The sequence below is a fragment of the Pempheris klunzingeri genome, chromosome 2 (genome assembly GCF_042242105.1).
Source record: "Pempheris klunzingeri isolate RE-2024b chromosome 2, fPemKlu1.hap1, whole genome shotgun sequence".
In the NCBI taxonomy this organism is placed as follows: domain Eukaryota; kingdom Metazoa; phylum Chordata; class Actinopteri; order Acropomatiformes; family Pempheridae; genus Pempheris; species Pempheris klunzingeri.
In genome coordinates, this window is record NC_092013.1 from 30,156,385 (window position 1) to 30,182,562 (window position 26,178).

The window sequence follows — 26,178 nt, forward strand, 5'->3', positions numbered from 1 at the left end:
ATTCAGTTTCCACTTATTTTGCATTCGACCGCGTAATCAAAGTGTTGGCATGAAAAGGAACAACAGATCTGAAATGAGTAACATCACAGGGAGCATTGAAGGAAACAGTTAAATTACATTTTCCAAGTGGGACTGATTAATTTGTTATGAAGAGAAACAACAAATTGAGAGGATACCTGCTGCTTTGGTTCGAATCTGTTTTGATGGCGTGCTGGGTTCTCCAACACCAACACTGTTGATTGCCACCACCCTGAATTCATAATCCACCCAGGGGTTCAAATCTTTCACTGTTGCATGCATCATCTGTCCAGGCACAGAATCAGGAACTAGGATTAAAGAATTTAGAATTGAGATGTGTTTTGTGGTTTTTTTATGCGCTGCTAAGGCACATTTCACATTTTGTCTCCAACAAATATAAAAACATTTCACAAACCACTGAAGTGCATCACAATGAAATGGTGACATTTGTAAATTGACATTTGTTTAATACAATTACAGCACGTTCAGCGTGTAAGCGGTCTGCCAGCTCTACATGTTGTTTAGTTACTGTGGATTCTGCACAGCCATGTCTGCATCTCACACTGTAATTTTACACATAAACACAATTAATAAAAAATTAATAAGCTGTCAGATGAGTTAACGTGTGTAACGTATGCTCTAAATCTGCATCTTTCACATAAAACGGTAATCTTAAATACACCAGCTCACAGACGGAGGAAATCACTTTAGGTATGTGGGAAAAGAGGCATTTCATGTAAGCAGCCTTTAATAATTATTCTGGTAAGCACTATAGTATTACATCTGAATGTGCTGTCATACTGACTTTATAAGTCAAAGCAAGTAAAAAATAATGAGGTGTCTGTCACAGAAAAAGAAAACACAAAAGCTCATAAAGGTGCTTTTAACGCTAATGTCATTCATTCTGCCTTTATCAGCCAAGTATAGAGATACATGTGTACTGTCACTCACCTGCTACATACATGAGGAGAAGCATGATATTACACAATAAACACAAGAGCGCCTCTAATCACAGTCTCACAGTTACAATGCCTCTTTGTGTCTAAAAACTGTTCAATTATACATTTCACAGAGGCAGGATTCCTCGTAGGACTTACGCAGTGGATTGCACTCATAAGTTTTAATTACTGGATCAGGTCTGTCATTCAGTCTCTACGCATGACCGTCAGGTATTTATTCAGCTGTAGTTTCTGTGTGAACCCAGAACTGCTGGTACAAACTACTGCTTATGTAGCCAATGGGAAGCCTGATAAACATAAACACCATTACATTACATTAGCTTGTTTTCAACATTTTCATTTGTCATGTCAAAGGTTTGGTCGTGGCAGGCACAAATCTCCTGACTGACTGGTCACAATTCTTTTAAAAAACGTCACCCCACTGATTTTACACATGCAGATCAGTTTAGTTGACACACAGATGACCACTGTCTGTGAAAACAACGACATTCTGCCGTCTCAAATTGGACTCAAAAGTGTAGCCGGCAAAGGACCTAACAAAAGAGACAATTTTAGGATCCAGTATCTTCAGAATATCTTGGCCTCAAGTGCTTTGATTAATAAACTGCAGATGAACTGGTTTCTGTTCTTTGACTGTGTAAAATAATTAATACCAACTGATGCATTTATTGGATTTATCAAACTCTCAAATATTGGGATTGGCCTCAGAAGTGCAGTGAGGGTTAGTTTGAGCGTGCTGCATATTACCTTCCTGTTTCCAGTTCAGTCAAATTCAGAACAAGTGAACAAATTTAACAATGGAATCTTTTTGCATATACTGTAGTTCATTTGTTTCTGTCAGACTAAACAGCTTAGAAAGTCTCCACAGACTCACTTGTTACAGTGGGACTCCTCAGTACATTCACAGAGAGTTAAACGTGTTTGCAGCTCTTACCTGTTCTCACAGTCTGCCAGCCTATGGAGAAGGGGGTCCTGGCCTGCACCATGAACATGGTAACAGGACTGTGGTTGTCCGGTCCAGATCCCCAGGACAGCTGCACAGTGGTGTCAGAAATATCAGTCACCACCAGGCCCTCCGGGGCACCGGGAGGTCCTGCAACACCCAGAAACAAAGACAGATCCCTGCGTCAGCCCCCACTGCACAACAGCAGACGGCACAGATGAAAAAACACTTGAGTTAGCATGGCTGAGTCAGACCCCACCACAGGCGGCAGGTGATTCATAACTCAGCTAACAACCTCAATTCAGGGCTAGTGGAGATGTAATTGGTTCTATTGGGAGCGCCGGTCTGATCAATACACTGAATAGTGCAGCTCACTAGGAACTCTAGGAGTATCTACTGTGTCAGTGTACTGATGTATTAGACCAGAGAGCTTTTACTTGTGACACGGTATCACTTCCCTGGTCATGAAAAGAGAAGTTCTACAAACTACAAACTATGAAAAGAAATCCTGGTCTGGAGAATGACGAGGTCTTATTGAGTGAGAGGAACATTTAGAAATCTGCCCTCACTCCTGCAGAAAGTGAAAGGTCCAGAGCCTGGTTTCCCAGACTAACTAACCAAGAGGAGAGAAATCCCTGTTTAACAGTAACATGAAAGATCATTAGAGATCTGGGATTTGGAAAAAACAGCTCTGGATTTTCAATTTAGCTCTCATTGAATTTAGGGAAAGCAGCAACATGAGATCAAACAAACAGGCTGGGGCTTGGATAGCAGACATGGGATTTCCTGCTAAGCCCACAAATCTGCAAAAGTAGCACTGAGCCCTCAGTGGGACTACCTGCTGCTGGAAGAAGATCACTGGGTATCAACAGTGCTTGGTTTCACATTATGCATATGGCAGCATACATGCTGTAGTGCACCGTGTCTTTATGAAGGAAAACAGCAGGTGTCTTTGTATGTATTTAAGTTTTTCCCACTTCCAGAACTTGTCCTTGTCATTACAACAGAAGTCACAATATTGTATCAGACGTTCAAATGTAACATTAAACTGTAGCTGTAAAGATCTCTAAGCTGTTACGAGCCTCTCTCTCTCTCTCTCTCTCTCTCTCTCTCTCTCTCTCTCTCTCGCTTTTCGTTTGCAGGTCCCTGGCTGGGCGGAGCGCGCAATCACCTAACCTAGCAGTGTTTCAGGTTATATACGACGGCCTGTGGAACCAGAGCCCTCTCTGTTTACCCATGCTCTTCTTTTTTTGTAATAAATGGTCTTTATTTACAGTAAAGCCTCTTGTGCACCTCCTCCTCTGTTGTGGCCTCAGAGCCAGCCGTGACAAAGATGACATCCTCAGTGGGAGCTACAGCTTTTTAGGGTTTGTAACAATGGATGGCTTTTCTTTAGAAATTCTCACTACTATTTGAATGGGAGACAAAATTAAACATTCAATTGAAATTCATCAATTTCGATCTCAAAAGTGGGCGAATAAGTACAATTTTTAATACATCGCTTGAGTCCTGATGCTCCTTCAAAATAATATTCAATACACCAAACCAGTGTTTGAATGCAAATTGTATGAATATCTGTAAATAAAAGAAAGAGAATGAACTGTTACGCAGACATTAGGAGGAGGGGGCACCAAGACAAACGTTTGGTGGTGCCAATAAACCGTTGCAGAAGAAGACATCACAACCAAATGATGTCATTCAAAGAGCTCCACATGGAAAACACCATGGACATCAGACATGTCTGTCAAGAGTAATAATAATAACTCAGACTTATGGAGCGCCTTTCAAGATGTTTTGCATAGAGAGCGTGTTATTCTCATGTGTGAATGTGAGGAAGGTTACAGGCTCCTCATCATCATCATCGCTCCACACAGATCTGATGTTTCATCTGGTTCACCTCTCCAGTGGATCTTTAAGTCACATATACATCATTTGTAATTCACTAAGTCTGTTTCCATCACACTTTGTCACATTTTGACTTCATCACTACACCAGGTTTTAAATTCTTTCTGATATTTCAAACTTTTTTTTCAATTTCCAGCCTTACCACTCGTCTCTTTCTCTGCTTGAATTAAAGATGTGAGTAAAAAATAGCAGATGAAAATGTATTATATATAAAATGCGGCTGTCTTGCAATAACATGGGCTTTTCACCCACATTGGAAGAAACCACTACTGAACAGCAGTGACAGACGTACTACCGAAGGTCAACTAATAGGTCTAATTAGAACCTCTTTGAGCCAGGATCACCGAATACTCATTAGTAACGACCGATCTGGAAAGAACGCTTTTAGTCCAAAATGATCAAAAGTGACATGGGACCCTTGAATTGAATTTCTCGCTGATGTTTAGTTTCAGCATCAAATACGCCCTTCATAGAATATGTTGTGTTGAATTTGTTGAAAACTTCCTCCACAAACTGTTTTTATCCATGCATGAAGCTGGTCTCCGATGTTTTTGGGCAGCCTTGAAGCTTTAACTTACCTGTATGTACTTTAGTGTAACAATCGTAGAGCCCAGCGGTCGAAAACAGAATAATTCTTTAATTTCAAAATGTTCATGATTGTCAGTCGAGCATCAATTATGAGCTGTGAATCTCTGAAAACTGACTTCTTGGTGATAAGATGATGACACACATATCTCACTGCTGTCAGATATGTGTGTCATCATCTTAAGAAGCACATACACTCCAAAATAAAAAAAAGAAGAGAAATCATCCATAGAGAGTTCTTCGAAATGACAAGCCTGTAAGAAAGGAGGAAGAGGCATACCTCTGACAATTAAGTCTGCTGCTGCTGAAACAGTGTCAACTTCAGTGTGTACCATACACACGTACTTCCCAGAATGCTTTAGCTGAATGTTCCTCACCATCAGGTCACCTGCAAATCCCTAATGACAAAGACACATTGGTAAAAAAAAAAAAGTCTTGGAAAAGAAGTAAAACAACAAAAGTAGGAGCAAAGTCGGAAAAAGAAATACGGAGAATCCTCAGAACTCGTGAAATTTGTTTCTCAGTCGTATGCAGTAAATCCTCTATGAAAGAATTCAGCAGAGAACCACTAGAAAAAAAACATGACATGACAGGCTAGCAAAACAAATTAATTCAGTTTTACATTGTACACAAAAACCTGTTCTTTTTCTTTGTGTCGCTGTTTGTTGTGCTTCTACTTCACCCTTAAGACGAATGGCTCTAATAAGAATATTCAGGAGTCAGAGCTGCTGTCGTCCACACACACACACACACACACACACACACACACACACACTATGACAAGATGATATTCAAATGTTTTTCTAAGTTAAACACAGAGATTCAGAAATCAGCTCCTTTGAGTAAAAAGCGAGGGCAAGTTAAAACAGCTGTTGAGATTATGTTCACTGTAGGAATGTCAGAGCTGTACAGCGACTTCAGTGGGCCGGGTGTGATCCACCAGACGGAGAATAAATGTTGTAATTACAAAAATGTAAGCTCCTTTGTTCAGGGAGAAACTGACTGATTTGCTTGTACAGTGATATCGTCCCTGTGCTGGAGAAATGTCTTCCCTGTTTACAGGTCTTGCTGGTTTCCTGGTCGCTGACACATGGGCTTAGAGGAAAACACACCCTAAAACAAGAATCCCTCGGGTGCTCTTAGGTTTTAATGCAACCAGTCTGACCTCTGCTGTAAGGAGTAGTTTGACTCTGTGGGAAATTCACTGATCATAAAGACTGGAATCTCACTAGCACCTCCAAACCTAATTAAAGAAATAGTTCAACATTTACACCTGTGCATTAAAGATGAAGCTACAGCCAGCAGCAGCTTACCTTAGAAGGAACACAGTAAACAGGGGGGCAGCTAGCCTGGCTCTATCCAACCTCTAAAGCTCACTAATTAACTTGATGTGTCTGGTTTGTTAAATCTGTGCAGAAACCAAAGTGTTTGATAACTCACTGCTGTATGTGGGGGCTCCTGGTGGAGGGGGGACCAAGTAACATGCTGGTAAATAACCCCTCCCCTGGCAAAGGGTTGTTTTTGTGAGAGTGGTATCGATGTTCTCATCTCTCCACCAGAAAGCAAATAAGCATATTTGCCAGAAGCTCAGACTGTTCCTTCAACAGGTCTTTAACATACCTTGTGTGTTAAAACATGTTAAACTGTGATGTAAAAGCAACATTTTATGGATTCGGGGGGGGGTTATGTACCTTTTGACAAATTTAACTCCCCCTAAAACTGCAGATTATTTGTAGTGATAAAACAAAAAAGGGATAGAATAATTGGTGAGTTTACGAGGTGTTGGTAGACATGAGTTTGGCCGTTTTCCCCTGCTGTCAGTCTTTATGCTAAGCTAGGCTAATTGCTAGAATTAGCTGGTTAAGCAGCGTTCTGGAAAATTTCATGCACTGAAACTTGAAGTATATTTTTCCATGTGAAGATCATAAGCAATCACAGGCTCAAAGTGGTAGAAAATCACAGATATTTAGGCTATGGGGGGATTCAATATCAGCTCCGGCTTGTGAGAAATGATAGAGGTCAAATCCTTGGCACTGATTTTCTTTGACTAAAATCCCCATGTACAAGTGTTCCTCCACTTTATACATACCCCTCCAATCATCTCAAAGTGCTCCTGCCTGTTGAAATCAATGGCTTTTCCATTAAAAAACCACTTGAAGATGGGGCTCACGGACGAATCACTGGACACCTCGCATGGCAACACGAGGCTCTGTCCCACGCTGGCGTCTAAACTTAAGGGTGGGACTAGAATCTTGGTCGGCTCTGATGGGGGTAAAGGAGAAAGAAAACCACGTCTTAGTGTGTGCAGGCCTGTATCTGTATAAAATCCAGTCAAATGAAGAAGGTAATAAAGCTTAATTTGCTCAGAATAGTGAGACTGATTCTGCTCTATCAGTGTAATTAAGTGACCTTAAATAACTTCACTTAGAGAGAGAAGGACTTCCATAACTCAGTAATGAATAATTAAACACAGTGCAATCACAATGTCAACCAGGAAGAAAAAAAAAGAACTCTCTCTCTGTATAACCATCATTATTTAAAAACCAAATCTGAAAATGCCACAGCAGCTCTTTTTGAATTAAATGTTGGTGACAAAATATTCCTCACTCACAGCTATAGACGGCGGTGGCTTGCCCCACTCCGCTACATGAACAATAACTCACAGCTGACAAAACCATGGATGACTTATACGTCTGTCAAACCGGCGGGAACATAAAACGGCTATATATTTCATTATCAATTTCATGCTTGAGCTAGTAGTTTTTTCCCTTAACAAAAGTTTAAACCCCTGGCTGAAAAGGAGGAGGAGTGGAAACCTGTGGAAAAGAAGGAAATACACCTTTCACCATCAGTGCTCCTGTGCTGCTGGATGCTCCAAAATGGTTTCTGGCCACACACGTGTACCTGCCTCCATCAGATTTAGAGATGTTGGTGATGCGTAGAGTCCCATCCTCCGTGATAGTCAGTCTGCAGGGAGGAACAGAACATTCATTTCTTTTAAATTCTTTAGTTGTTAATTGAATGAAAAGTGATGATACGGATCAAATGAACTACTTCCTGGCTGAGATCATTTCTCAAGCCATTTGAATTTATTTATTTCATTTTGAATGAAGGCTTCAGAATCTATTCCAAAAGTCTATTTACAAGCCTCAGAAGATAACAATTATCTTAGCTGAGGCAGAACAGATTTGCAGGGGGGTCAGCGTAGTATTGACAGCACAGCAGCTTAAATGCACATATTAATTGGATACACAACAGGCCACCAGGGCCGGGCAGGGTGGTGATAGGAGGAGGACGGCAGCACTGGAGAGAGGCAATTTGAACGGGATCTTTAACTGCAGCCTTATCGCTCTGCAACACGTGCAGATAGTGTCGACATGCTATAAGCCATTTCTGAGAAGTTATAACATGGAGACAAGCATACAGAAGCACCTCACTTGAAAAAATGTCAGACTGGTCTCACAGGAGAAATAACGGGGGGGGGGGGGGGGGGGGGGTCTGATGAGAGCGCTTGAAAGAAACGTGACTGAAACTGCAATTAGCTGGAGGAATACTGAGTCCACTGTTGACCGGACGTGACAGCTTGTGACTTACCTTCATGATTCACAACTTTTCTACTGCACTTGGTAGTTTACCAAAGAAATATGCAAACCTCTAAACCTCTTTATTGGTAATGCACAAACCTGTCATTCTAATACTCTGTGATACAGAGAGATCTGTCCTTTACCGTCTTGGACTGATTTTCAAATCTCCACCACGAGTAAAAAAATACCCACCCACACACTTTTTTTGCTCTGAGTGGTATTTACAGCTGTTCCTCTCAGGCTGCTCCACTCACTGCTGCACATTAAGCTCACTGTTTGGAGCACAAAGTAATAGCTGAAGTAATAACCGGAGGCATCTCAGATGAGTCTTCGAGGATGGAGAAAAAATAGAAATCATGTTCAGGTTCGGTCACGTTGGCTCGGCTTCTATCTCTGTTGGGTTATTTCCTGTTCACTGGTAGGGTTTGTTATTTACATGGCAACACATGGATGCTACACATAACGGTCATGTAGTCTAGTTTAGGGTGGAGGACATTCAACAAAGTTTGTCATCGGGCAAGTTTAAAATGATCAAAAACCCCACAAGAAAACCAACAGAATAGTTTAGTCGTGAGGGCAGATGATAACGAGAAGCAGTTGGTTACGTAAAATATAAAACATGGGGGGCCTGTGGGCTTGGTTACTACGGACAGGAATATGCAGTCCAATCATTATTTCTATCAACTGAGTTCAGTGAGACCTGTTCAGAAATCATAAAAGTGAGCAGACCAGAACAGGACTTCATGAAGTGAGCAGGACTCGTTGGAGCCTGGAACAGGCTCGGTTCTACACATACAAGCTGGATGTAAACATATTTGCTGCATGTAAACATATGCATAAATGAGGTAGACGATGCTCTCCTGTTGTGACCTTTGGATTCAGTAAATCAAACAGAAATGCTGTGAGCAGCCAGCTCAAAAATCAAACAATTTTGCATTGGCTTCCAAGAATAAATATGTATCCACTCGAGCCGAGCTGAGACCCAGAGAGCATGTCTGACACAGGGTGCTTTGCGCTGATTTATTGACAAAAATATCAAACGCTGAGTGATGGAGGCGCGCTGAGAACATGACCTGAGGGGCAATGAGCTGCAAAACAAATAGAAACGTAAAGAAGTATCTGCTTTGTAGACAAACTCCATTCCACGCTGTGAATTTCTATTCTTTTCCAGATGTGCTGCCTGGATAATGCCTCGGTAATTTTTCTCCCTTTCCTCATGACCAACCCGTGGAAAACACTATAACTAATCAATCCCATTGGTCACATGTTGAGCCAGGCCCAGTGAGTTACGGAAAGTCTATGGAAATATGGCTGAAAGTATTGATCTGAGCCAGAGCCTGAAAGAAAATGAGAACAAGAGAAAAAAACAACAGGACAGCAGCTATAGACTCCACATTTCATCTGCCACGCAGCCAACATGTAACTCAAAACTGCAAATTAGAGTCAGCATAGGCCAAAGTGTTGAATAAGCACATTAAACAGCACTCTGGTCAGATTGTCACGACTCTTTGTCATGAAGGAAGAAGAAATTTGATTCAAATATTCCCCCTAAATATATTGTTTGCTGTGATCATTTGATTATTCAAATGAAGCCATATAAATGCACACATGACTTTCTTTTTTACAATTATTGCTGCATGTTTCTGCCCATATCTAAGCATGGAAATAAATGGGATGAGCATGATGAGCATGAACTGTATTAACCAAAAAGATCATTATTGTACACTTTGCTCAGGGCTCCTGCCAGCAAATTTAACTGAGGTTTATCTTCCTGTACTCACACAGGGGTCTCATGTTAATGAATTCCTACCAAGATTCATCAAAAGTATTTGAACAAAAAGAAATTCTGTGAAATACCCTGTACCCTGGAAAGAGCTGTACAGGAAAGGATATTTCCATTTGTAACTCCCTCGAGTGAAACTAATCTCAGAAATCCAGAAGAAACTTTCCAAAGCGTGTGAAATTCTGAGGAGTAAAAAAAGATACAGGATATGAAATGGATGATGGAAATGACTTTGCTAATGCTGCACTTTGGAATTGTACTTTTTTTTTTAAAAAAAAGCACCTATTTTCAACAAAAACAATTGGTAATGTTTGTGGGTGGGAAGCCAGAGAGGGATCATGAACCTTGCTGATAAGTCAGGGTTCCTGCAGCAGGCAGGTGGCTCATTGGGACTCGGTATGAGGTGTGTCACGCTCCACTAATGCCACGAGTGTAGTTCCTAAAGATAACTGTGGCAGACTTACCGGGATGGGCAAAAGCAGCTTCTCATTTCAAGCTGGCGAGCGTTGATTTCACCAGCTGAAAGAACAACTGCTGTAGTTAGCTAATGAAGGTGAAGTTAACTTAACTAAGTCACTGACTTTTTAATATTTTAATATTCCCAAGTGAGAACTTAAAGGCTCCACAGTATTGGATTAAAAGGTTGATGCTAAAGCTGCACGTTCCAGGCAAAGATTCATCCCCAGCTGATGATCCAGGTAGAAGACATGGAGATGAAGAAAGAGGATTGTTCTTGTGTTGCTGCACAGAGCTAGTGTAGCTAGTCCCACTAAGTTTGGTACGGAAAAACATAAGCATTACCGTGTTTGGCTGCTCAGGCTACAAACTTCAGTTTGTTCCTCTTAATGTTACAGGGGAAAACATGGGAGAACCCCCACACACACACATCTAAACCCTTTTTAATAACTACAGGTTTACACACCTTTCATAAAAGAGGACAACTGTGCTTCGAATAAGGAGGCGGGATGAGATCCTTGGCTCTTTGACTAAATGTTCACAGCTGTCTGAAGCACCCCCCTTGAGAATTAAGGCTAATGACTTTACACATGCACATTTCACACAGTGTCAGTGGTTCTGCTGTGAGCTACCATTTACAGCCTTGTCATAATTGTCTAATAATAAACAAGCCAGCCGCTGATGCTCAACATATGCATTCTAGAAATCATGTTTCATTTAGTCGCTAACAAACATTACGATGTCTTTTAGAAGCAGTGCTTAATTAAGACACTATAACAAACAAAGAATATAACTTCCTGTTAAACTTAGTATTGTGGAGAAAGAAATAACTGCATTTTATTTTTTCCCATTTTGAAACAGCTCCAGAGTCTCAGATGGACTGAGACCAGATTGTCCTTCTTGCCCTCTTTACTTCTGTGTGGGAGGTTGTTGTAAACCACTAACGTTCCTGCTTAAACAGAACAAGACGGCAAGGCTGTTGAGAACTGATGCTATTAAGTAAATTATATACGATGGCATCTTACACAAAAGACATGCTTTCAATTCCCTTCAGTTCTGAAATAACCTGAACCCTCCAATATTATGACAGACATATCTATCTATCTATCTATCTATCTATCTATCTATCTATATATGTATGTGTATGTATATATGTGTCAGAGTGCAGCAACACAATCGGGACGACTGAGCAACAATTCAGCTGAACTTTCTGCTTCTAAACATCAAAATAAATAACAACGATAAAAATAATGTTGAACTTGAACGAGGAATCAGGCCTGCAGGAGATGATCAGTGGGGTCATGGAGAAAAGTGAGACTTAGCAGCTGGTGTCTTGTCTGCATGTCGCCGTCTGCACGTCTCTTAGTTTTCAGGTTCTATCTGGTGAAATCCTTCAGATGGACTTTAGACTCGTGACTCAAGAGACACTTAAAAGAAAGCTCAGTGACCTCACTCAGACACGAGCGGCATCATTTACAGTTTAAACAAACATAATGTTACGCTAATCATGTTGTTATATTACTATTACTAATGCAGTACAAGGTAGACTTCTCATCGCTGGCACACGTTGTTGTTGTAGGCTTCTTTTTAATTTGCCAGTCTCATAATAGAACGTAATAATAGAACGTCTCATAATGACAAATGTCAGTTCAGCTTTGTACACTGGACCCTTATACACACATCTATTATATCCACCTGCATACAGTTTGTGTGTGTGTGTGCTGTTAAAGGTGGGACCAGCAGAGTTCAGCTCGGAGCACATCTGCCTTCAGCCCCACAGTGCTGCTCTAGTGGATTCATGCTGGAAGGTGATTCTCACTGATTGTTGACGCCTGATAAACTGTGGGAAACAGTTTGAGTCTCTTTACTTGTTGGACCTCTCTAGCAGTAATGCGGCTCATCCCCTGTTTTTCTGATCTTTCTTGAATATTTTCCTCCACAACTTTTCCACCAAGCATCTAATGAAAGCGGCTCTCACACTGTGCTTGAACTTTTTTATTGAGTGTTCTAGTCTAGAGTGCAAAAACTCATACATGTTGCTTCAGAGAGCTTAAATCATGACTTGGATCTCTGTTAAACTCTTTGACTGCCTTGAAGAGCTGTTTGAAGTTTGCTGAATCATATAGCACTATTTATCTTTAATAGTATAATATCTTAAAACAAGTGATGAGTGGGGGTCAGTGCCACATGTTACTATACAGAGAGGTAACATCTCTGTCTATGTGAACCAGAGAGAGTCACGTTGTGCAACAATGACTCCCAAAGTCACCTCGAGCAGAAGCTTCAATAAAAATGAGCCGGACAAATAAAAAATGACCACATGAAAACACCCAGTAGCAGATGTCATCAGCAGCACGAGCAGCGGCGCATACAGAACCTTACCTCTCACTGTCCTTCAAGAGTTCCCCCCCTCTCCACCAGGAGATTGTGGCCCTGGGGGAAGCATGGGGGCGACACTCCAAGACCACCTCGCCCCCCCTCTGGATCACTGTGGACTTTTTCACGGGCCGGCGGGTGAAGTCAGGTGGGGAGGCTGAGGAAGAGACCCTTGTTAAGGCCATTTGTGTCGCTTTGCGGAGGGGCAACAGCTGTGCATCACCAGCAGTTACAGCGATTATATTTCTGCAGCTCATTGTGTGAGAAACGGTGGAAATGAACGAGCACGGCCGTGAGGAGACGGCTCAGCCTTGCTTTATGTATTTATTTACACTCAGATAGGAAGTACTTTCGTTCAGCTGACAACACAATGTACATACGCTTTATCTCCACCCTCAGTTCACCTCAGTTCACTGTAAATGATACAGAGCAAACAAGCTGCTTACCTACAACCTTGAGCTCAGCGCTGGCATAAACAGCTCCATGTTCATTCTCTGCCACGCACTGATACATCCCAGAGTCCAGCAGACTAATCCTGGCTATGGTCAGTCTACCAGCTTCCACATGGATCCTCCCCTGCAAATCAGGCCATGTTAGATAACATCTTTCACTCTTTAATTAACATTCTTTCTATTTGAATCTTATTTGATAGGAACGATGCAATTTAACAAAGTTCCAATAGAGAGCATGAACCTGAAGTGCTGCACAGAGAGTTTACAGCTAATTTTCAGCTCTTGTCCATAGTTGGGCTTTTACACGCACAGTGTAATTAAAATATATAACTTTCAATGTCATAAAACCACAGCAGACATGGAAATACAATAAAATACACCCACCACCACACACCAGCTGTCCTTTAGAGAACAATTACTTTAAAAAATTAGACAGCTCTGGTTTGATTTTAGCCAGCACTTAACCTTTGTTGTAAATGATTTTATACCTGGAATTAATCTGATTTCAGGTGGTAATGTGCTCCCCAGCTGACAGTCCTTTATGAAGAAAGCTGATTGAACAAAATGTGATTTTTGTGAGATGAAGGCAGCTTTTGGATTTTCAGTTCAGCCTTAAGTAAACCCAAGTAAGCTTTGTTACTGAATAACTTCTGATGCTGCTCATGTGGGGATTCTTGAATCCTTAATGCTGAATTCCTGAATCGTTGGATCTCTCTCTCTCTCGCTCTTTATGGAAAGTATCTTCAGATAACGCTGTTATGAATTGGTGCTATATAAATAAAGATTGATTGATTGATCAATAACTTCTGAAGTTAAGAAGAATTTGTGGTATTGCTGTTTCTGTGTGTAAAATCAGTGTGTGAGGTTTGATATTGTATCGCGGTGTCTTACCTCTGCTTTCAGCAGCTGACCATTCTTCATCCATTTGTATGTAGGTCTCGGTTTACCCATGGCTTTACATTCCCACTGCAGATTAGCATCAATTGCCATATGAGCATCTTTCAGAGTCTGGACCCAGTGCAGATGTTCAACATCTGGAAATACCAATGAATATGAATATTTATTGAAGAAAATGTCAAAGTTATATTGCACATATATGTAGTTTTACCAACATCTGATTTCATGGTGATGTGCAGGGACAGAAGGGTTTAATAGTGTTTTCTTAAGCCTGTGTTTTTGTAACAACATACATTATGGAGCAAAACAGTGAGCTGCAATATCAAGTCAGTTTTATTAGTTATTTCCCGAAAAGGCTGTGTGAACAGTGTGGAGCAGCTTTGGGCTCTTAATGTGAGGTCATTTTGGACTTGAGTGGTTTGGCAGTCCAAGGGTCAGATTTACATACATGGAAGGCCGTGGCAAATTTGCACTACTAGTTTCATTCAATTTGCGTTCGCAATCTGTGTGTAATTAGCTTCTGATTTACAAAGGCAGCAGCTCATTCAGCTGTCAGAGCCTGAGACTGACCCACAGGCACGCTGTACAGACAGTGTAGCTCAAGGATTAGGCACTACAAAGTTCAGAGCAGAAAAGAAAATGTACTATGCTACAAGTACTAAATTAAATAACAACACTTTTTACAGTCTAATCTTGTTAGACATTAATGCATTGATCTGTCGGCCAAAAGGCAAACGAAAATATACCTCATAGAAAATACAGTTTACATTCGACCTGCGATCAGAGGTGACACAGAGGAGAGAAAGAAGAGCGAGGCAGGCGGGAGGAGGAAGGAGAACATGTCTCACTTCATTACTCAGGTAAACACAGGGAAATATGAACGTAAATCTAAATGTTAAACTTAAATTAGAGTTGGATTAATGAGTACAAAACCATAAATCCATGTCCGTCCTTATTCAATGATCTAAAATATAGTTAAGATAATTTTTATTCAGTCGCTGTTCATTTAGTCATTGCTCTGTTTTTCTTTTGTAGAATCTATTTTAGTTATGTGCCTTCTGTTCATTTAAGTAATTCATCTCAGCGTTCTGCATGTGTGCCCGCTTTTTGTCTGCTTGTTCAAGTTTCTCCTTCCCACCTCATTTTCAATACAACAGCTTTATTTACTTCAATTTATTACCCTTTGAAATTCTGGATCTCCAATGCAAATCCTGAATGCCCAATCAACCACAAGTAACTCCTTCTGCTCTTTGCATGATCTGACCTTGAGTGCGTAGACTAGACATTAAGCAGAGATGTGTTTTTTACTGCTGACAAACAGAGCAGGATGGCAAACAGGCTGATGTGCACACGTGGAAACAGGTGGGCTTAAGACATAAAGAATTCACTGCCACACGTCGTCAGTAAGTGTGACATGGGCTGATAGCAATCAAGACTGACCACACTAGCTCCTCTACACCCCTTTAAAAGCAGTGCTCATAATTTGAATACATGAACAGCACCTCTGTAGGATTAGCCACTACATCATACATTGACATCGTTCTCAGCCAGGTCGTTGTTGCCTTAGGACAAGTTATGAAAAACAACAACAGGGCTATGCAGATGACATCCAAATTAAACGCATCAATATTTGGATGTGTCTGAAGCCAGACTGATATCTCAGAAATACATGAAATGCCCATGACCTCTTACGTGGTAGTTTTTGGTATAAAATGCCTGTGTGCTTACTGTTGTTACCATGACGATGGCGGTCTGGTACGCCTGCTGTTGGCTCTCTAACAGTCATATCATGTGTGCTGGTTCCCGTGGTGGTGGCATGCAACATGTTAAAATGACACACATGTAGCTCTGTGAGATCAGGGTGTAAAAAGCTGTCTTTGGCACGGAGGAAGTGCTCATCTCATCTTCAGGTATTTGAAAACCAAAAACAATCTTGTGTATTCGTCTTGATGAAAAAATATCTTAGTTCAGTCATATAGACAGACCTCTATCTGCTGTTTAAAGGTGTCACTCATGTCATGGCTCACATCTCAAAGCACAATTTAAATTGAAATATCTCAACACAACTAATATTACAGGTGGTTTCTCCAAATTCAACATAAAATGCCACTTTTAATGACGACTGCAGCCTCAAAATTGTTCAGCCCCTTCTTCATGAGTATCTCCAGTACTTAGTAGAGCACCCTTTTGCTGTTATGACCTGCTGCTTGCTCTTTAATTCATATCTCAGCTTTTATATTGTCAATATTCTTTAAGGGTTTTGTGACTTCTCTCTTTCTGAAGTCATTATGTAATGCACCTTGAATTGCATTTGTGTACAAAATGTGCTACATAAATATATTTGCCTTAACATTTGGCATGACTGACGTCCAACTAGAAGCCTTAGAATCAAAACAGCAGGTATAAAAGCTTTACGCATCTAACGTGACCTAATTTCTAGACTGATATCCATCTTTTCAAGTTCCTTGCATCGATACAGCAGTCAGGAACAGTGGAGACTCTCACTCATGTTGTGAATCTTTACTGATGTTCAGACATACAGATGACATGTTTCAAGGCTTGCAGTTCGACAGCCACTTCTTTAGATTCTATGGAGGCGGTAGACTTATCCTGACAGGCATTATAATGCTGTTTCATACCGAGAAAATCTTAATGATTTTAGACAGAGCAAATAATAAAGCACTTGAGGTAATTTTCCTATAAATGCAAAATCATATTACAAAGTGCTGGATATAAAAGAGTAGTGATAAAAGAGTGAACAATTAGCTGCTATCTCCATGAAACAGGAAGCGAAAGTATACATGCTTCTTACTGTGGAATATAAGTTGCCCTCGGGCAACATTTCGTCCTCTGCTGTTTTCGGCTACACACTCGTACACACCAGCATCCTCCGGGCGAAAGTATGGAATTTCCAGAACCCCACTGGAGTGGTTGATTTTAATCTTGCCAGGGAGTGGATTTCCATCAGCTCTTCTCCATGAGATGGAAGGCACAGGGCTGCAGAGGTCACACACACAAGAGTCACGTTGGCACACAGCGACCGAAGGGGCCGCTGCCATGTTTGTCTGTCAGTCTGTTTGATGTAATAAAGGATGTCTGGCAACCTCACAGTTTGACAATGCAGTGTGAGGGGTAGAGCTGCACCACGCCAATGTTTCTGACACTTACTTTCCTAAGGCAAAGCACTCCAGCTTCACTGATGATCCTTTAGAGACGTGAATGGTGTCAGGAAACTGAACCTCAATCTTTGGCTCGTATTCACCCATCACTACTGCGTGACAGATAAAAGCAAACCACATCAGTCAAAACACAAAACATGGACATGCAGTTAACTGTAATTCATATTGGATGTAAGAGCTGTGGCGTGGATGACACAGGCAGAGAGCGAGCGTGCATGTAGACGCCGTATACAACAGCCTTTGGCTTAGCGGATGGATGAGTTTAGATTACATATCTGCCTCGGCTCAAATCTGAAGTGGTACACATAAACGGTCCTGATGGGGTTCAGGGTGTGTGGCTGTGTGTGTGCCTGTTTGTCAGCACAGACTACATTTCTGGTTATGTAAATGTGTGCTTTCGTGCAGATAGAGAGGTTTTCCTGCGTACATAACCCTGTATAGTTCAGAGGCTTTGGGATGGTGCAAAAACCTCGCCCGTGAGCAAAAGCAAAAACAGTGTCATGCTCAAGACAAGCGATTTATCTCCTCGGCTTGCCCCGCTTCCGACAGCGCGTCAGCTCAGTGCGCAAGATAACCAGGAAGCAGCAGAGGCGAACTGAGGGTGCTTACCGTCCCTCCGCACCACCACAGGGGTTGGAGAGCTCAGCACTGTGGCGTTGGTCATCATGTTTCTCACAGCACACGTGTAGTTCCCCACGTCTGACGCTTCAACTTTGGCTATGTACAAGTTGCCCGTCCTCTGAGAGATAAAACGACGGGCGTCCTGTTGCAGGAAGCTCCTCTGTCCGTTGAAGATCCATGAATATTTGATCTCTGTGAAAGAACAAGAACAGATAGACCTTTCAGTGACATTCCCAAAATGATAGGACAGTAAGACCTGTAGTACATTTATGGGAAGACATATTATTACAAAGACACTATGAGATATTCTGTTTCTCTGATAAAAACATGGGTATAAGATGACCCCGAAGGATAAGACCAGTGATCAACAAATCCCACAAAAAGACCAAAACCATCAATAAATTGATTGTACAGAGTTCTGTCTGCATTGTGAGACGCAAAAGTGGGTGTGGCTTCGCAAATTGTGCACGATGTGGCGCTGCAGAGAGATAAGAGGTATAGATGAACTCCCTCAACAACACAGAGAACAGAAAGAAATGAATAAATCATGCACTTTTGCAAACTGACATCCAAACACACATTTCTGTACCATGACATCGCTCTTCTACTACAACCTGCGAGCTGTGCTGGTGTCGGCAAATCACATTTGATTGGATGCATTTATGCATCAGGAGAAGTAATCCAAAATGTTGAAATATCTCTGTTATTGTTTTTCTGTCATACATTTGGCAGATAGTTTATTGTTCTGCTATTGCTCGATAATCTAAGGGATGAAGGATACAACTTCAAAAACATGGTATTTACTTCAGTGGGTCTTTGAACTCAGTGTTACGGGCACTGTCCCTGTTCTGTACTGTGACGAGATAACCAGGTGGTCCACATCTTCAGTATCACCATCAGAGCTCTGCAGTCCTTCGTCTCCAGAGTCGCTCCGTCTCGCTGGGGTTTCCCTGCATTTCTAGAGCGTCCTCCTCCCCTCGGTCAGCGACATCATCAGCCCAGTCAACCACTCCCCGACGGTCACATCAACTCAGATGTTATAAATGACGTGTGGAACTGACAGCCAGTGTCACTTCCAGTCCACTGCTGTCTTGGTAGTTAACTGGTGCTTTGTGAACAGCTGACTCTGACTGATACTGCTAGCTTTGGTTTGTAAGAAGACACTGTTCGGTAACTTATAGAGGAACTCGCCAAGCAGTGTGGGACTGGGTAAGGTTCAGTTTTATTCTTTTGTTCACACACAGCTGTGCACATAGTGCTTGGTTTGTATGGAACAATAGGCAACAGGGACGCTGCTGCCATTGTGTTCTGATATAACAGTAGCTCACAATTAGTGTAGGTCAGGTAGTGTTTTGTTTCATCTTCTTTGGGTCTGCCGGCTAGGCAGCTATGAATTTAAGTTAATTGATGGTAGAGATTTTTGGCGCCACTTGTAGCCTTTCTCCTTCACTCGCTTGTTTCTTCTGATGCAGCCTGCTTCTTTTGTGTTTGACTGCAGTTTGTGCTGTTCATTTAACTGGCTGTTACCAATAATCCTGACTCCTGACAACACTGGCATTATGTTTCTTCCCGTGACGTAACAATCAGCCACACGTTTGTGCTGAGTGACATGTTCCTTTATTACACTGAACATTAGCACCATGCTTTCTTTAGAGTCGACACTACAAACAGTACAGCGACCTGCTACAGTAGATCCCCATGAGCAGACGCCGTCATCTGTAAACAGGCCACAACAAATACTGTAATATGTGAGTTGCATCTTCAGTAGGGATGAATTGGTTCCAGGCTGAGTGCTGCAGATCGGTAGGGAAGCAGTAGGGAAGAGTATTGAGAGGTGGACTGAGGTCAGACATACAGCAGCAGTGTGTGACACAAAGCAGCCCTCTCTTTCTCTTGAAATGGGCCGCTGTGTTGCTCAGCAGGGGAGTTGACACAGAAGGCTCCGACAAAAGAATGCAGCGTTGTCCTGTGCACCATCCTTGGACATTACTTTGCGATGTGCATGAGGTAATTCAGCCGTTTACCTCACAATGCAGATTCTGTCCTGTAGTAATACAAACCGTTGTGCAGTGTTTTCTCATCTTTTCAACCTTTAAAGCTGCTTTCCTGGATCATAGCTAATTGCCTCATTGGTGCCCGTAACAACATGCTCCCAGTCGACTCCTCACACTGTCCAGTTTGACAGCATTGATTTTGGTCTTTTCCTATGATTTGTTAACAATAAGAAAACCACAGAATAACTGCTGCTGAGTACGGACCAACGCTGGTATCATAGTAAAATCAACCAAAGATGGAATTCACCATCAGCAGATGTTAACACAAGGAGCTGCATACATGCTGACTTTATTGTTGTTAGTATCATAATCTTTGGACAGGGGATATCTATTTTGTCACACAGGTTAACAAGATGGATTCATGTCAAAATAAAGAATGTAGAGAAACGATGAGAATGTTAATGTACCAGTGTAAAACACATGCCCAGAAAGAGAGAGGTGGAGGGAATGTCTGCAGGGACTGAGGAGTGAACTTGGCTATTAGTGCAGCCCTCCTGTATCAGACACATGACATTCTGCAGTCAGCCCTTTTGACTGGGCAGACGGTTAAAAAGTCCCACTCACTTCCTTGAGGGAAAACAGTGAATTAAAATCATTACAGGGAAAGTCAGGGCAGAAACTGACAGACCTTTCATGATCAGGGACTATCAGAGAGTGGGTCTGTTTAAGAGCTGCGGTCTCACAGCAACAGAGGACTTGCAGGCACATAATCTCATGTCCTCTGACAGAGTTTGACTCTCAGCACAGCTCCTTTTAGACCACTTACCTATTGATTGCTCAAAGAAGCTTCAGATGAGTCCTCTTTTAATAAGGGGCATCACTGGAGTCCTCAAGTGGTGCATCAACAAGCATCACAAGATGCTTTGTCACTATTTAAACCTCGTAGCGATAAAAACACGCCGTTCTGGCCCATTTTTCAATTTTAAAACACCTCCAGCTAGCTTTATCGTGTTGTGCAAATCCCATCAAATGTGTGACGCAGTTCTGTTTAAGAGGAAAAATAGAGAGATGGAAGCTTTCAAAGGGGGAGGGAGGGAAGGCTGGAGGGTAAATTGCTAAAGTGTGGAATCCCACGTGGCCGCAGGATTCAGCTGGCAACAGAGAGCAGAGAAAGGCTGGTACACTGGCGTGAAATTGTGCTAGTGGGCACCGGATGGCTGCAGGAGTGCAGACCACTTTGAGGGTCTGTTAATCAGCAGCACACAGACACATGAGCCGACTCACAGCTGTGCCACAGGATAAACACTCCCGCGGCACAGCAGCCACCAGCAGCCTTTATTACCCAAAGATAACCTGCCCACATCACGAAAAAAATGACAGTTGGGGAAGTGGAGCGCTGGAGACTTTATAGATGACAGCGCGGTCACAGATCATATGGGTGAGAAAAGTGAGCTCAAGGTTAAGAAGTGTGAGGCTATGAACTATAGATGTGAAGGCATGGGTCTGGGCACGTAGAGCGGTGGCTGCTCATAAAGAGCTCCCTGTGTGACAGATAAGGAGGAGTGAGTGGAAAACAGTGTTTCAGAGTTCAAAAAGAAGAGCAGCAGAAAAAGAAGGTGGGAAGGCATAAAAACAAAAGAGACACAGCAGTGTTACAGGGAGATAATAAGCAGCAGAGTGAGGAACAATAAAGATTGCTGAGGCAAGCAGGAGTGTGAGACTACAGCAGACAATGCAGGAGAGTTGGGGCAGAGCGCTGTACCTCCGTAATGGGGTGGAGGGCCGCAGAGCAGAACCACAGCTTGACCCTCTCTCACCGACACCGCGGTCCTCGGCTTCCTGCTGAAGTTCTGCAGAACTGGAAAAAAAAAAAAGAGATTTCAAGAATTCTGCACAATATTTCCCCGTGTGTTCACATGCTTACAGTCAAACCCGAGAGTCCCGGTAATATCACAGCACACACAGGAGATCGGCTCCAGGGTGCACCAAAGAGCTCCTCACCCATCGAGCTGGAGAGATTACTCTCACCTTTAATTAAACGCTGCTGTGCTGAGCGAGAGAGTAAACACTAGGAAGACATATCAGTCCCAGACTCTTAGAAAGAGGGTCAAGCAAGTATCACTGATTATAAATCCCCAAACATACACACCCCATTCCTTCAGATAACGCAGCAGTGCTACAGACTAGTATGAAAAGGTGACAGTTAGCGTTAGAGGACACTGGGCTCTATATTCGTACTCATGTCGGGGGCGGGCCAAGTGCACTTTTGGTATTTGGTGATGGGATCAGACAGAATACATTATCATACGTCATAGGTGGGTGCGATAAAGGTTGTGACAATCATGGCCAATCACACGGAGGCAACATGAAAATAGAGCCCTCAGTCTGTTACCAGCCGCTGACATCTGCTGTTTATCTACCGCACCTAGGTGCAAACAAGACCTTCTATAACTAAGTGTGATTCTATAGCTTACAGCCATAGAATCTTAGCATGATGTTAACATGTTAATATGCAGCGGAAACTCAAAATACTACATTGGCGGAGATTTAAAGGAATTCTGTGATAGAATATTTGATGTGCTGAGTGACAGCTGAATATTTCACACTGGATCAAAGTGGTGAACTGTGTGGAGACTGGCCAACCAGAACCATACCTCCTAGCATGGTTACACAAGTAACCGTAACAGTTAGAGCTGCACAGATTAGTCAATAATCAATTCATCTTTCAAGTCATTTTCTAAGCAAAAGTTGTAGAAACTCTCTGGTCTTGCAAGATGTATTCCACTGAGCATCTTGGGCTTTTACATTGTTGGTGATGATGAACATGTTTCAGTATTTCCTGACTGTCACAGACCAGTTAAACCAAATGATGAATTAACCAAGTGATAATAGAAAATCATCCTTAGCTGTGGAACCATCCTGTGTCATCTGTATTGTCTTTAGTTTCACACGGTAAAGGCACCCAGTGACAGGATGTACAGTTAATACAAAAAGACTCACATGCAAACTGGACTCTTGCCTCTCTGCTGACGACCGTCCCAAAAGTGTTGGCGGCGATGCACTGATACACTCCTCTGTGATTGATGACATGAGGATTATTGATCAACAGGTTCCCCTCCACAAAGCTGTAGTTTGGATCTGAATCTGTGTTTATTTCTCTGCCATCCACTTTCCACCTGCGGATGAATTGCACAATAATCATCATCAAACAACACTTCCTGCTTTGCCTTCACAACTACGGCCAGTTTCCAATTCTGCAAATATTGTGAAGGAAACTTCACTTTCATCTTTCCATTGAATATTTGGAAAACATCCAGAGAACATTCCACAAGGACGCGCATAGTTGAAAATGTAATTACCCTCCTTCTAATGAATGACTACACTAAAATGCAAATGTGGGCAGTACAGCAACACAGCCGGATATCATTTACTGCACTTTGTAGCGCACTCGCTGAAGCTACACATAGTTGTCTCCCCTTATAGACAGTCAAAGGGCAGTCAGCACACTTACTTGTAATGCGGAGTTGGGTTTCCTTTTGCTTTGCAATTGATAAACACCTGCTTATCATCAGTGCTCAGTGGGAAAATGCTGTCACTGGGCTCCTGGGTGAAGACAGGACCGTGGCGTGTATTCTCTGTTGGAAAAAACATTAGCTGTACAATGGGTCTGTGTCAGTGACACTGAATTAATGCAAAAATAAATCACTCGGCGCTCAGAAAGCTGTACATAAACTCTACACCCATATAATTAGCTGCCAATGTGGCTCTTTGAGTGGATTCTGCGTTTAATAAACCCTCATGTGCACATGTCACGAGGCAGATAATGCACTGTGATGAGAGAGCAATTAACTAAAGATGACCCTGTAGCCTGTGGGCTAACTGGCACATTCTATGCAGCCATCAACACATGAAGTCATGAAGTTTATTTTTCCGTACTCGTCAACTGTCAGGATGCTTAGATTTTATTAGTGTAAATAATATACAGCTCAGTTAAAGCAAAATAGGGTTTACATTAACAGGTTTCTCTGAGAGGCAGATCTGCCACTCCTTATTTAAACTCATGCTTTGCATCTGAAGTACAATGCATATGCACGGAAAACACAGACAGAAGCCGGTTCGGGCTTTATGACATGTCAGGAGCTATTAGAAAAACTGACAAGTATCCCAGCTGGCTAATTGTGTTATGCTTCATTTCATCATGAGCTTAATGCAAGAACTTGGTTAAGGTGTTAACATGAGAGTGTTGCCGTACTCTGGTTATAATCTGATTATCAGAGCGCCCCCCCAAAGCTCTTGTCCACTGTACATGCATGTTGTGTGGACATGTGTGTCTGCACAGTCCAGCTCGTTGTTTTGCTTAGCGCCAGCCAAACGATCAATACACAGGAGTAATTAACCGATGTTGCACAAATTATTTCCATGGAATCTAACATTTCTTCAATAGACACACACACACACACACACCTACGCTCTCACACACGGTGGTTCTCACACCCTGTGTGTGTCATACGCCAGGCTGCCCGCTGTTGCTTTTGAAAAAATAGTTCATTTTTCCTTTGGTGCATTTGAGAGGATGAGACGTTTTTTTAAAGCATCTCTAACCTTGACTAGGACAAAGAGTGCTCCCTCCCGCATCATCATCATCCTAATGAGAGTGGGAGTCTTTGCCTGAGGTAAGGGCCTTGTTTCCCGGCCTCTGAGGGAGGCGCTTCATTTTTACCCTGGTTGCGATGTCCTTTAAATTAAACAAATTAATGAACCTTTAATAGCCAGGCTATTTCACCTGGGAAATGATCCGGGGGTTTGTGTGTATGCTGGAGAACAGGCCTGCCGAGTAAACACACCAACTGGCCTGACCACTAGCATACACCAACCCACACACACACACGCACACACACACGCACGCACACACCTAATTAGTTTTCATGGGAATGCATGTAAATGTGAGCTCAGCAGCAGGTATATGTCGGTACAGCACAGCCTGTGTTTGCAGTAGATATTGTCTGGGGTAGATATATCCCGGTGAAACCAGTGACTTGAGATGAGACGCTAAATCAGTGGAAATGGAAGCATACATAGCACTACAATAGACCCCTCTCCATATGCTGTATAAATTTAAATGTCTTTCTTTGATGACTTGTAAATGGCTGGCTTAAGTTCAGCATTCAGGGAGAGCTATAATGAGCGCTCTTAGAGAGATTTTAACTCCCCGATGTTGCTCACACAGGTATTAAAGAAGTGAGGGCTAATGTTACTCTGCTCCTCTCCCAGCAGCACACAGTGGGTCTATGTTGCTGAAAACAGAGCACAGAATAAATGAATGTTAAGAAAACAGAGTGGATTTATCACATTTCAAGTTAAATGGCAGTTTTTGGACACAAAGCAAGGCAGTTTCACATTAAAACTCCTATATGTCTCTATTCAAATCCAGCAGTGAGTCACGCCTGTCACAGGTGATCTGCACAGGGAAACTCCGGGTGCAGCCAACAATTGAGAATTTCAGCGTCATAGTCAATCTTTAAAATGACACGAGGCGGTTTAACTTCACGTTGTGGCAAATTCATCCTGAAGAATGACACAAAATACACCAGTCAATTCAAATGTCAGGCTCTGTGCTTCTAACATGCTGCAAATAAGCCTTTTTATACTAAAGGCAAATTTACACATTTGCCCATGTTTTGCACATGTTTTCACAGACTGGTAGAAGATTTTACCAGATAAGGAAGCTTTAAATTACAATCCTGTCTCAGACTGCAATCGCTCTCTTCCTAATGAAATGATAAACCTAGACATGTGTGAGAAAGAGGCAAATGCTCCCTGTGAGAGATGTACTGTATGCATATCAGGTGTGTCGTGAAAGGAGACTTGTCTTGGCATCTCACCAGCCAGGCACTCTTTGAGTGACAGAAGGATTAACAGTTCCCATGGCAACGACATCTTCATTTTCCAAGGTCAAAGATTCTCCTTCTTCCCATCCAGTTGCCAGAGAGTCGAGGAAATTTCTTGGGCAAACGCTCCTCCGTTTCTGGAAGAAAAGGAGGGCAAACAAGCAGTGTGGAGATGAGGAGGTGCAGTCTACTGTCAGCCTTCTGGAAAAACAGAAACAACAGGGTGGAACTCGTGGAACATCGGTGAGCCATTAATAATTCATTCAACCAAATAAGCAGATCCAAGATGCTATGCCGAAGGGCCAGCTATCAGCTGATACTGGGGAGCGGATATTTAGTGTATACATACTGCTGCTGCACTCCCAGGAGCAAAACAAGCAAAAAAAAGATGCTTGCAGCAGCAGCAACAGATGAGCAGAGCATCCTGCCAAAGGTAATGCTGAGCTTTCTAAAAACTGTTGGTTCAACATATTTACTCTAGCAATATGTGTGATGTATTAAGTGCACGGTGTACATCACAGGGAATACTAGTGGACAG

At 42.3% G+C, this 26,178-nt stretch overlaps 1 protein-coding gene across 1 annotated transcript in view; it reads right to left on the minus strand.

The window, feature by feature from the left end:
* The window catches only part of LOC139215138 (contactin-4), a 36,882-nt gene extending 11,193 nt beyond the window's left edge, over positions 1–25,689 (minus strand). Inside the window, exons 1-15 of the mRNA XM_070846004.1 lie at positions 25,618–25,689; positions 23,264–23,385; positions 22,753–22,928; positions 21,515–21,610; positions 17,747–17,950; positions 17,127–17,229; positions 16,771–16,955; positions 13,953–14,095; positions 13,056–13,185; positions 12,616–12,766; positions 7,250–7,377; positions 6,500–6,672; positions 4,691–4,808; positions 1,912–2,070; positions 177–326 (exon numbers count right to left, since the gene is read on the minus strand). Of these exons, the coding sequence (XP_070702105.1) occupies positions 177–326; positions 1,912–2,070; positions 4,691–4,808; positions 6,500–6,672; positions 7,250–7,377; positions 12,616–12,766; positions 13,056–13,185; positions 13,953–14,095; positions 16,771–16,955; positions 17,127–17,229; positions 17,747–17,950; positions 21,515–21,610; positions 22,753–22,928; positions 23,264–23,385; positions 25,618–25,689 (2,110 nt within the window). The remainder of the gene's footprint in view (positions 1–176; positions 327–1,911; positions 2,071–4,690; positions 4,809–6,499; positions 6,673–7,249; positions 7,378–12,615; positions 12,767–13,055; positions 13,186–13,952; positions 14,096–16,770; positions 16,956–17,126; positions 17,230–17,746; positions 17,951–21,514; positions 21,611–22,752; positions 22,929–23,263; positions 23,386–25,617) is intronic.
* Positions 25,690–26,178: the final 489 nt, after the last annotated feature.